Source organism: Podarcis vaucheri (genome assembly GCF_965113315.1).
Source record: "Podarcis vaucheri genome assembly, chromosome: 2".
Classification (NCBI taxonomy): Eukaryota; Metazoa; Chordata; class Lepidosauria; order Squamata; family Lacertidae; genus Podarcis; species Podarcis vaucheri.
The window spans coordinates 58,540,219-58,552,735 of record NC_138760.1 but is presented as its reverse complement, the minus strand read 5'-3'; the positions used below and the strand labels follow the sequence as shown (position 1 = coordinate 58,552,735).

General features: G+C 39.8%; 1 protein-coding gene across 2 annotated transcripts in view; it reads left to right on the top strand.

The window, feature by feature from the left end:
• Positions 1–12,517, top strand: part of RBM27 (RNA binding motif protein 27) — a 33,188-nt gene that overhangs the window by 3,124 nt on the left and 17,547 nt on the right. The window contains exons 2-8 of one of the 2 annotated variants that reach the window (XM_082213460.1): positions 163–281; positions 1,172–1,296; positions 5,275–5,366; positions 5,998–6,209; positions 6,878–7,138; positions 7,360–7,590; positions 11,909–12,064. In XM_082213460.1, coding sequence (XP_082069586.1) covers positions 163–281; positions 1,172–1,296; positions 5,275–5,366; positions 5,998–6,209; positions 6,878–7,138; positions 7,360–7,590; positions 11,909–12,064 — 1,196 coding nt within the window. The remainder of the gene's footprint in view (positions 1–162; positions 282–1,171; positions 1,297–5,274; positions 5,367–5,997; positions 6,210–6,877; positions 7,139–7,359; positions 7,591–11,908; positions 12,065–12,517) is intronic. The other variant, XM_082213461.1, reaches the window with a different exon arrangement.

The following is a 12,517-nucleotide window of genomic DNA, read 5'->3' as shown; positions in this document are numbered from 1 at the left end:
ATGGCCCACTAAAATTTGTGGGACATGCTACTTAATAATGAGGGGAGGTATTCATTCTTAATGACATGTTTTCACTGAAGAGGAATCCATTGTAATGCTTCATTGTGTATTACACTCATAATGCTGTAAGTTACATAACGATAGCAGTATTTTTTTCCTTAGATGTGATGCCGATCCATCAGCCTTGGCTAACTATGTTGTGGCATTGGTCAAAAAAGATAAACCAGAAAAAGAACTGAAGGCTTTCTGCGCTGATCAGCTAGATGTCTTTCTGCAAAAAGGTACTGCTGTGATTTTTATTTTATTTTATTTTATTTCTTGCTAATGGCAGGATTTTGTGAATATGGTGGTAGGAAACTTTAGGTAGGAGACCTGGAGATAGAATCATAGATTTGTAGAGTCTGAAGGGACCCCCAAGGGTCACCTAGATGGAGCTTAATTATATGATAGCAGCTCCAACTGTATAAACTTCTCAGTAAAACAATTGTACTGTACTCATAAAGGAACTTTGCCTATTTACAATTAAGCAGTATATAAGAGTGTGAACCCCCCCCCCCCCCGGTCACAGATAGTTTTAACTTCTGTGCACAGTTACTGAAGAAATACATCTTTACATTGGCCAAAGAGTATCCATATTAACTTATGAAGACAAAAAAATAGAAGTAACTAGAGCACAATTTTATTATGGCACAAACCAGTTCATCTCTAAGTTAGTGTAGCATGTGTTAGCTATGAAATACAAATATGAATCACAAAGTGTTTGAACATAAGCCGCAAAACATTGGCTGCATTTCAGTGTAATACTAAACCATAGTTTAGCACTGACTAAAATGTAATTAGATTAATTACAGTTTAGTGAGTTGTCTGAACCATAGACTGGTTGATCTTAACTATGGTGACAACACCATACAAGAGTGTACTTTTGTGGAACATTTCATTTCCTTCAAATGGTAGACCTCCGTGTCACTTGGCAAATGAATTTTTAAATACTCCTTACTTTTAAAGAGACTTGCAGTGTAGCATGGCAGACTTTTTTGCTAATGAGAAAACTAGACCAGCGCTCTTTCAGGCACAAGGAATTCAACTGGCCTGGATCAAAGTGTGATTAATATAAAACTAGGGAGTAGGATCTCTTTTGGAATGATTCCTTTTTTCTGTATGTCTCTTCCAGAAACCTCAGGCTTTGTTGATAAACTCTTCGAGAGCCTATACACCAAGGATTACCTAGCTCCCAATGAACCAGCAAAGCCAGAGTTGAAGCCTGTGTGTCAGGTCAAGGAAGAAATCAAAGAGGAGGTAATGTTAAATTTCTTTGTCATTTGCTTGTGTCTCTTGGTGCAATCCTGTGCATGTTTGTTCAGAAGTGTGTCCTAGTGTGTGCATAGGATTGAAGCCATGCAGTATAGTCTTATACATATCTACTCGATAGCAAGCACCCTTGAGTTCAATGTGACTTATTGACAGGCAATTATAGGATTGCAGCCTTAGTCTAGCTTTATTAGAAACATGAGAAGTTTTTCCCCCTTTAATATCCAAAGGCAGCAGATAAGCTGGTGTGTGTACGTACATGTGTGGACACACACACATGCAGGTGACAGTTTCACTATCTTTTATAGTGCAGGTCCATTGTTAATAGTTATGCACGTCATTTTGAAAAGCTATGTATGGCAGTTAGCAAAGTGAACATTTCTTTCACAGTTCAGCCCTTTTAGATGATGAATGGCTTGGTAAACTTGAGGTGTCAACACTGTGCTTTTACATTTATTTATAGCCTACTCTGTAACAAGGTTCTTCAGGCAGCTTACTACATAAAAGAAAGCAAATTAAAATTGATTAAGTAGTGAAATAAAAAGTATCAGTTAAAAGCAATGCAACCCAAAATACAAGGAGATGAGAATAAAATAATAAGGTTGAAACAGTTTAAAGCTATAAAAGACTTTGAAAGTCCTGGATTATTATTATTTTTTAAATTGTTTTTATTAAAAGATTTTCTTGGGTAACAAAAGAGGTATTCATGTGGTACCAAAAAATATAATACCATGCTCTCTGCAGTCACCTGGTGGAAGCACCCAGTGATGGGTCTCCCAAAGACTTGTAGGTGCATATAGGATGAAGCAATCCTCCAGGTACCCTGTCCCGCAGCCATAAAAGACTGAAGGTCAATATCAGCATTTTGAATTGGGCCTGGAAACAGATTTGAAGCCAGTGAAGGTGATGAGCACTGGTGCAATGTTCTCATCTCTCTCACTTAGTAACCTTGAAGCCATATTCTGACTGAGGTTTCTGGACAGGCCCACACACAACATCTTGCATAATCCAGACAGGTGGTTACCATGGTGTGGATAACAAGTTAAACTATCTGTCCAGTTACAGTTGTCCTAGATGGGGCTTGTCAACCTGGGAGGGTACCCCATCTAGGAGAAGGAAAACACTGATCCTAAACCATCTCTACCTTGCAGCTATACTCATTTGTATGAAAGGCTTTGGGAGTAAACCCTGAGGAACAATCTACGCACACTGATTTGCAGGACATATTTAGGAGTATAAAAGTCTTAAGGAGCAAACTCTACACAAATCCAGAGTGTGGTGCCTAAGGCAGTTGGATGGTGTCTTGTATGCCTCCTCCTAGTAACTCCTGCAGCCAAACAGGTGCCCAATGTATTGCTCTGCTTTCTTTTGGACAACATCAGCGAGACCGAGAGGGAAGTCTTGTCGTATGGCAGCCCAGGACCTCCATACACGCTACCCAGGCTTGTGCCCCTGGGAGGTCACATCAGTGCTGCAAGTGCAGCAAAGTTGCAGTTGTAACTGTTGTACCAATCTAAACTGATAGAAGGTTCTCCATGCTACACTTGTCCTTCTAATGATGAAGCTGAATCAGTCAGCACACCCAGTGCCTAAACCTATTAAATCTAATGTCACTCCTATTAAGGGAGTGCAACCAGGCTTTAAAGTTGATTCTGAAGCCAGATAACCAGACCTCTGCAACCTTCTGCTTTTTGAGAAAGTTTACTTGAAAAGAGAGGCGCTCTACCAGAGTCCACAACTTCAAGTACCCCTGCATGCTGTTACCTATCCTGAATCCTGACTTCATACATTGCTTGCTAAAATCCTACAACCTTGGCTGTTCTAAGATTGTACAGTTCATAGTACTAGGGGTGTCTTGTTTAAGAGTAGGTAGTGGAGGAAATAAACCAGTTAAAGTGTAATGTGTTCATAGCTCAGACGGGCTGATCTGATGTAAGTGGTGGACATATTACAGCAAAGTATTTGGCTATACTTAGATAAGGTCAAATGAGACATGATAGCCTCACACCACACAGTCCCGCTCCTCCCCCATCTCATATGCCTGTATTTCATGTAATGTTAGAGGTGATTTTTATTTCTAATTCTAAATTCTCTTAGATATCAAAAGATTAACTAGAGAATGCGTAAATCATGTTTAGACTCCCCCCTTTCTATAGACAGTTCAATATATTCTGTCACACTTTTGTTGTCTTTCTTCCACAAACTTTTTTAGAAAGTATGAATTGCACTATGTAATGAAAGCTAATGGCTTTGAGATTACAGACTGTTGCAAACTTTTTGCAGAGCTCCTCTCAGTGACTGTTTAGAGATTTCAGCTCTTCTGCTTATGAAATCTAATAACCCAGAAATAGCTCCAATAACTCTTGGATGAGACTGATTTTTTTCATTTCAGTTGGCATTCAGGCCTGCCTTTGTTGCTGAGACTGCCTTTGTTGGCCTGGTGTCAGGAAAGGGACAGGGAGGATGTGGCCATATTGATTTTTTCTTGACCTCCCTGCACTTTTTGATACCATTGACCATAATATTCTTACAGAGAGGCTGTTAGAGTTGAGAATAGGCTTTGTTCCTACTTGGTTTGTTCTCTCCAGAAGGTAGTGCTTCGAAGATATTGTTCAGCTGCATGAAGCTTCCAAAGCACAGAGTTCAAATTTATCTCCCATTCTTTTTAACAACTGCATGGAACTCTGGGCTAGATGAGGGCCAACAAATTGAAGCTTAATCCAAATAAGACTTAAGACACTGGTAATGTGCAGGTCCTCTGTCTGCATGAGTAGAATGCATCTTCTTTTTGAAGGTGTTGCACTCCCTTTGAAGGAGCAGGTGCACAGCTTGATGGTACTCTTGGATCCAACTTGGTCATTGAAAGCATAGGTTGCCTCAGTGGCATGGAGTGCCTTCTGCCAGCTAGCTCAGCTGTGTTCCTATCCAGCTAGACATGAGCGTGGTTTCAGTTGTCTGTGCTCTGGTAACCTTCACATTAGACTACTGCAATGTGTCATACATTGAGCTGACTTTGAATACAGTTTCCAAATTACAGTTATTTCAGAACATGGCAGCTAGATTGTTAACTAGAACAAGGAAGCATGAACATATAACACACACCAATTCTGGCCTGACTGCTCTGGTTGCCAGTTTGTTTCAGGCCCCAATTTGAAATTCTAGTTTTGACATTTTAAAGCCTTGAAATGTCTTCATGGACTTCTCCCCATAGACCCAATGAAAGTAATAAAACAGCATATTAGTTGTGACACCACAACCAGTTTGTGGAAGTCTTCTGAGTCCAAGTAGTAATCCAGCCTTGTTGAACACAAGGAATATTGCAACAAATTATGAGTGCTTCCACAGTTATACTGTAAAGGCAATCTTTTTAAACCTAAATTGTAGCAGTTTCAAAATTAAAATAATTTTTTTTAAAGGTAACAATTATAAAAAAAAATTATGATGGACTTTTGTTTGTTTGTTGAATGTTTATACCACCCTTCATCCTAGAATTACAGGGCAGTTTACAATAACAGAAAAATAAATACCATAGTAACAAACCAAAGCAGGCCACCTACCCCATTTAAAAGACGATATATTGTTTAATTAGGCAAAGGCCTGAGAGAAGAGGAGTGTTTTTGCCTAGCGCCTACAAATAGGTGCCAGGCAACCTTCCCTGGGAGGAGGGGGGAGCCACCACAGAACAGACCCATTCTTACGTTGTCACCCTCCAGACCTCTTGTGGAGGAAGCATATGATGAAGAGCCTCAGGTGATGATTGCAGGGTCCAGGTTGGTTCATATGGGGAGAGATGGTTGTTTTGTAGTTGTCCTCTTCATTGCAATTCACACTAGAAGCAAATTTAAAATGTGTATACTGTGACTTGTCTCGAGCCTTGCTCTCTTATTGCTTATATTCTTTGGGGTCTTCCCCCTCACCCCTGGGAGTGAGCTTCGTGTGAGGTGATGTTTTGCTTTTTGTCTTTAGCCATTTCAGGAGACTTTTGAAGATGAGCGAGAGGGTAAAAAGAAGAAATATACTAGCCCACAGAAAAATCGTTCAGATTCTAATGAGCAAAGGTTAGTACCTGAAGTATTCTTCTTTAACACTTGTTAGCAATTGTTGGCCTCCTAATCAATTAAACTTCTCTGTTTCAGACATCATAATAAGTTTTGTGATAAATTTAGTAATGTATGTGTCCCCTCCTTTTGTATTATGATCAGGAAGTTTTACAGATTCTCACATAATCCATTAACAGGTCACCTTGAGGGCCAGACAATCACTTTTAGCCTAACTTACCTCACAGGGTTATTGTGAGGGTAAAATGGGTGGAGGAGAACTATGTACCCCACCTTGATCTTGCTGCAGGAAAGATGGGATATAAATGAAATAATTGAATCTTCTGTGCCCATGGATGCAAATAATTGTTTTCTGCAGGAGGGGGGCGGTCCCCAACCATATTAATATGATTTTATTTTTATGCAATACTAGCATCCTTAATAAGACAAACAATTTGGAGTTTATTTTCTTTAAGGCTATTACACCTAACATTTTTTGTAGTTTTTTCCAATGTCAACGTCACTTGGATATATTTACGTTTAGTTCTTCATACAAACTTCCCTCTGTCAAAACTGTTGTTCTGTTTTGATGCCATAAGCATTTTCAGCTTTTCTAAATCCACCTGTTTGCATGTGTTGTTTTTCTTAATAGAACTAGAGACAGAAAAAGAGATGATGGCAAATGGAGAGATTATGATAGATACTACGAACGGAACGATTTGTATAGAGACAAATACGATTGGCGAAGGGGAAGAAGTAAGAGTCGCAGTAAAAGTAGAGGACTTAGCCGAAGTCGTAGCCGCAGCAGAGGTAGAAGCAAAGACCAGGAGGCAAACAAAGAAAGGGATGCAAACAGAAATGTTGGTGAGTCGTTTAAGTATTATAGCCAAGTAACGTCTAACCTGAGTTTCATGGGAGTTAATGAAATGTCATACTTCTTAATGAACGTTTTATCCTGAATTTCTGGCAAATTCAACAAATAGAATTGCCTTTGAGAAGAAGTGATTTCTGACTTGTTATAAAGCTGGCTAAAAGCTGTGATCTGAGAGCAACCTAATCTAGGGATATATTTTTTTAATTTGTTCTCAGGTGTATTCTGGTAGAGCAGTACCTTCTGTTATACTTTCCCTGTTGGTAAAAGCTGCTGCTTTATATTGTTAGGTTTCTTTTGGTAAGGAAGAAATGTTGGATTTTCTTAACTTTTAATGGATCCCTGCCCCTAAATAACTGAGGTCTTGTGTTGCTATAGCCTTTCAAGAAAAAAGAAAGTAATTGAAATTATTTGAAAAATACAGTTTACTTTTTATTTCTAAAGGAAATCAGTTTAGTTAGTGCATATGTTGCAGGACAAATATTCACATTGTCTTGCAAGAACGAGCCTAAGTACACTGTTAAGACATTAACCAGGCTATGCTTATACTTTTTTTCTCGCATTTGTTATGGTGTTAAATTTTCTGTATGCTGTCAGAGAATCTCCAAGCACGAAGGACGAACATAGAAACTTACCCAATCTATTACATTTTTTTTTTCAGATCACAGAGATCGAGCCAAATTTAAATGTGAAAGGAGTGATATGGAGAGCTCATATAACCCAGTGGCTTTGTCTTCCGTTAACTCTACTGAACAGTATTCCTCTGGAGCACAGTGTATTCCCAGTGCTGTTACTGTGATTGCACCTGCTCACCATCCTGAAAACACAACAGAAAGCTGGTCGAATTACTACAACAATCATTCTGCTCCTAATTCATTTGGCAGAAACGCTCCACCAAAAAGACGCTGTCGAGATTACGACGGTAAGTGTTACTCCTGGTTGTTCTACTTAGATTTTGCAATTAAGAATGCTGTTTTGAACTATTTTGTTGTTGTTGCCAGCCACACAGTATAAGTGAGACTTTGACTTAAAATCTATATGTAATCTATTTTAATTCATTCATATGTAATCTATATAATCAATCAGATAAAGGCAAGCTACCATTAATGATGGTTTATATTGTGATTTATTTTTATTTTACAGAGAGAGGATTTTGTGTACTTGGTGACCTCTGTCAATATGATCACGGAAATGACCCCTTGGTTGTGGATGAGGTATCTTTGCCAAGCATGATTCCATTTCCTCCACCACCCCCAGGACTTCCTCCACCTGGAATGCTTATGCCTCCTGCGCAAGGCCCAACTCACAACATGAGAATGCCAGGGCCACATGTACATCCTCGGCCGCCACCACCTGTTAGAATTCCTATACCAAGTAAGATTTCCTCCTTAAAATAGCACTTTAAAATACTGCAGTCGGCACAGTAGCTGAGAACATTTCATAAATGGTGCTTTATTTCTCTAACGTAGCATTACAGGAATCTGGGGTTTGAAGGACCCTCCAGAGCACATTTAAGGGTGGGTGAGGGAGCTGCAGGGGGAATAACTGAAAACTGCTTTCTTCCTGCCCAGACCCTCTAGTAGATCCAGTGCTTGGACTCCTAGCTAGGTTTTTGCCAAAGGATTTAATGTGAAGGTCAGTTTGATATATATGTCAGGTTATGACGCTTTCAGGTTAACGGGTGCAGCAGTGGTCTAGGTATATGGCTAAACAGAAACTAAGATTTTGTCTCAACACTTGACACACCCTAAATGGGTTGAGCCATGGGGCTGGGCAAACAAGATGGCTGTCCTCTGAATAAGCTGGGCCTGCTGAGTGTTTGCACCCATGCAGCCCTCTCCACTTCCTTGGTGATGGAGGCAGAGTCAACGGGGTTGGTCCACTGTCTCATTTTTCCCCAGGCAGCACCCCAGGAGGGTTCATCCCTGACAGTAGACAGGGCCAGGGTCACATCAGTCTGCTGTGATGTGCTTGGGGTGTCCAAGGCACTCTGCTGTCAGTCCACACAGCCACCGTCCTGGAACTGGATGGACACCTAAGCTGCTAAACCTCTTCCAGGGATCCAGTTCCTCTAATGCCCTGTCCTTGTCCCATGCCTCCTTCCCTTTTGACCACTTCCACCAGGATGTCTCTATGGGGCTCGTGTCACCCCCATTCTGCTTAGTGATACCATTGGATACAAGCATGGGTATATAACTGCAGCATAATGGTGCAGGATTGCAGCTTAAATGTATAATGTGTAATGTATCTTGGACCTTAAGACATGCAAACAGTTGTTGACTGGTGGAGACAGTAATGTTGAGGATGTGTAAGGTTTTTTCCTGCCAGGGCAAATAGAAGCATGTGCTTGTGTTGGCAGTTGGCGGATAGATCAGGTGCCAGATCACACATTTGCATCAAGCTGGAGCTCTTTTCCCAGGCAGTAAGGGCAGGCTTGTCTCTTTAAGAATATCTGGTATATGCCAAAGTATGTGTTTTCTGTCACATTAACCGAAGTCCTCCTTGCATAGCCACTTATAGAGCAGTGCTAAAGGAGGTGAACAGTTAAGGGCCACACTCCAGGTGTCAGACAGACTGGGCACCTAGGTAACAGTAATGTCAAAGCATTTCCCTATTTACTTCATTGTATAAAGGCAATTATTTTTGGACTTGCCTGAACTAGCAGCCCTCTTCAGGAGTTGGGCCTTTTTTCAAACCTTTGGATAATGGAAAAGCTTTTCCTTTTTTCTCTCTCTAAAACATTGGAGATGGTAGAAAGAACTGGCTAGATTAAATTTAGTTTCAGACCAAAAATAGAGAACATGCCACTGCATGCATGTGTTTTTAAGGGGAAGTCCACTAATGCTGTGTTTTAGTTATTTTAAAAAAAAAACATTCACAGTAGTCACTTATTACTAATCCTGAGATAAATTGGGTCAGGGGAGTAAATTAAGGTCTTTGAATTATTTACTGGTTATTTACTGGTTTGGAGATTTGAGCAAAGTATAAGCTCATCATAAGAAGTCAGCTAGATATACAAAGTATCATACTTGAAAAATATCTGTGTGTGTGTGTAGGATTATAATTTAGGGCATTCACTAGAACAGATGAATAATTAAAAATTTAGAAGAATTTAGATTCCATTTCCAAGAGTAGCCAGTCAGATGCTCCTGAAAACCCACAAATAGCAAACCCAGTCAAGCATTTGGGAACCTATTTCTTAATGTATTGCTTCTATGGCCATAGTGCTGCTGTTCCTGCCTTAGATAAGTGAAGCAGTAGTGGGGCCTGACACACACTTGAAGACCAAAGATATAGATAATGCTGACCTAGAAAGGCCAGTGGCTTGAGTCAGTGTAAGACAGCTTCCCATATTCCTTTATATTCAGAGGCATTATTTAACATAGAAAGTCCACTTTAGCTATTGTGGAAAAAATTGTGTGAGAGAAATTTGGCTAGAATTTGAAGTGGACTTGATTTGGCTCTTCCTTGACACTGGAAAGAATGGGCTCGTTTTCTGTGTGCACCCTCACTGAAGCTGTGACCAGCTTGGGTATTTGTTCAGCAGCTGCAGATCCTCTGCAGACAAAAGTGCGAGAGCTGTTGGATGCAGGAAAATAAGATTGTTCAGAGATTGGTTATAATGCAAAACAAAATCAGTTTGGGATTATTTCAAAGACCGTTTATTTCAATGGACCATTATAAGAAAAGAACCCAGCAGTTTAAACAAGCAGCAGATGTGTATATGACTTGTTCAAAGCCTGTCCTTGCACAGCAAAGGATGAGCCCCTTATTTTGGATCAGTCAGCAAGGATAATGTGTTTTCTTTCTTCAGTCCTACCCTTTTTGCAACATTTCTATTGAGGTTGATGAAATAATAAGCAAAAATTCTGAATTGTTGTAATCGGACAGGTGGAAAATATTTAGTAGATGTGGTTTGCTGTCAGGAAGGTCAGAATGACCACACCGTTGTTGTTGTTGTTGTTGTTGCTGCTGCTGCTGCTGCTGCTGCTGCTGTTTGTGTTGTTGTTTTAGTTGTTACTATTGTTATTGTTATGCCACTGGCTCTTCCTGTTTCTAGCTCACACAGAAAGTTCATTACAACAGAAAAATAATTTATCCAGTTTATTGAAAAGTAGCTTTAACCAAGGCTTGGTGCCATTCACTATAAATGAATGAATCAATTTATTATGGTCACAGACCAGAACATATACAGCATATACAGCAATAGAGATCATGTAAATATACATAGGTTAAAATTAAACACTCGCAGTAAATAATGCAAATATAAAACAATTAAAATATGTAGGTTAAGACTATGATACCACATTGCTTAACTGTCTGTAATCAAGCCTATACTTCTATGTGGCCTCAGTGCTCCACTACCTGTCCATATTGTAGCCTTGTGGTTGGGCCCTCCTAACACCAGCAACTTTGCATGCTGAGTAAAGGTGGCCAGGAGACAGAGAGCTTAATGGGGCGGAGGTCCTTTTCCGAAGGTGAAAGAGCCAAAGGAGTCTTTTAGGAAAACTGGAGACATAAAAGGTTAATAATAATAATAATAATAATAATAATAATAATAATATCTGGAAAGAGAAGGAAGCAGTCATATGAGAAAAAGGTGAATGGAGAAAGATCAAGGAACGAGAGAAATAAGTTTTTTTGGAATGGAAAAAGTTTTAAATAAAGTGTGGAAAGAGAAAAGAAGAAGAAAATGCAGGAGATGAGTAAAAATATTTTGAGAGGTGTTGAGGGCAGGAATAAAAATATAAACTTAGTCTGTTTCACCTAGAGCTTCTGAATCAACAAATTCTGCCTTAAATGGGAAGACACAGTAATCTCCAAGGCCAATGTGTGTACCTGGCTTTAAGAAATAGAATTGTAACACTCCATGCCACAAGGAAATCACAGTGGCAAAGAGTTTAGCAATTTCTAAATAGGATTAAGTATTAATAAAAGATGCTATTGTTAATTACAGCTAATCATGTCCAACTCTACCTCCATCTGCTACCATTGTGTGCCTAGTGGGCCTCAGCAATTGTCAGTCCTCTCCAGCCCTACTAGTAGAAAACTGGAGAACCCCAGTGTCCTAAGCCTATGGTGGCAAACCTTTTTAAGCCTCAGGTGCATTTCTTTATTGCCAGCCCATCTGGGGACTTCATACCAGCAGGAGGTGGTACCAAAACAAAGCTGGGTTGTGCCAGAACCAACGGAGTATGGGACTATCCTACACTCACATGAATTCACACAGCTGTTTTGAGAGAGAGAGTCTTGTTCATAGGAGACAGAGAGAGGGTGAGGTCATTAAAGAGAGATTAATTTAGCCCAGCTGAGGCTGGTGAAGCTGAAATCATGAAAGTTGTTGGTAGGGTTATATTAGTATATTATGAACAAATAGATTGTGGCAAAACTCTTTTGGAACACACTTTGCAGGCAAAAAGTCAGAGGGCTTTGAGGCTAAGAATGAGGAGCTTATGCTGGAGACGGGAGCAGACAGAAAGCCAGTTATAGGGATGTAAGGAGGCCCACCACATGGTCAGAGCAGCTGAATGAATGAATGAAGTTGGCAGCAAAGTGCTGGCCAGAGGTAAGGGAACCAAGGTCAGACAATATAAAATCAGGACACAAATTAGTATTTAGCTTTGAGCTCCTCAAAAGAAGAGCCATATTTTGTAATGTGGTAAAGCATGAAAAAACATAATTAGCTTTTTAGAATGTTTATGTTTCATTCCAGGGCCACCTTTATCACAGGCAAGTTTGATTAACAGCCGTGACCAGCCAGGAACAACTACAGTGCCCAGCCTTGCACCAGTGGGAGCTAGACTACCTCCTCCACTACCCCAAAACCTACTATATTCAGTATCAGAACGTAAGGAAATAAAGATTTCCACTTCTCTTATGTTCTACCAATACTTGTGATGTTGTTTACACTGCACATGTGAAATAGCGGGGTCTCATTTCTTTAATAAGCATCAGTAAAAAAAAAAAAGACAACAATTTTTATTGGTTTTTATCCAGCAGTACATCAAATGGTGGTGGTTTTATCCATTGACTTTAGACATAAGCTTACACATTAAATGTTCAAACATATAACTTAACGTAACCTCTCCCCTGAGAAGATTGAGCAGTTGATTTTGGTTAAATAAAGAGGTCCACTTTTCTTGGAAGGTATCTCTTTGTTATGCCTTTATTGCCCTCCTGCATCTGGTGAGCTGCCCAGACATTGCTGTATCCCAGATATTATTTTCCCATGTGTTCATGGGTATTTCAGCCTGGTTCTTCCATTTTCTTAATGATGCTGCAGTCACTAAGAAGCCTATTA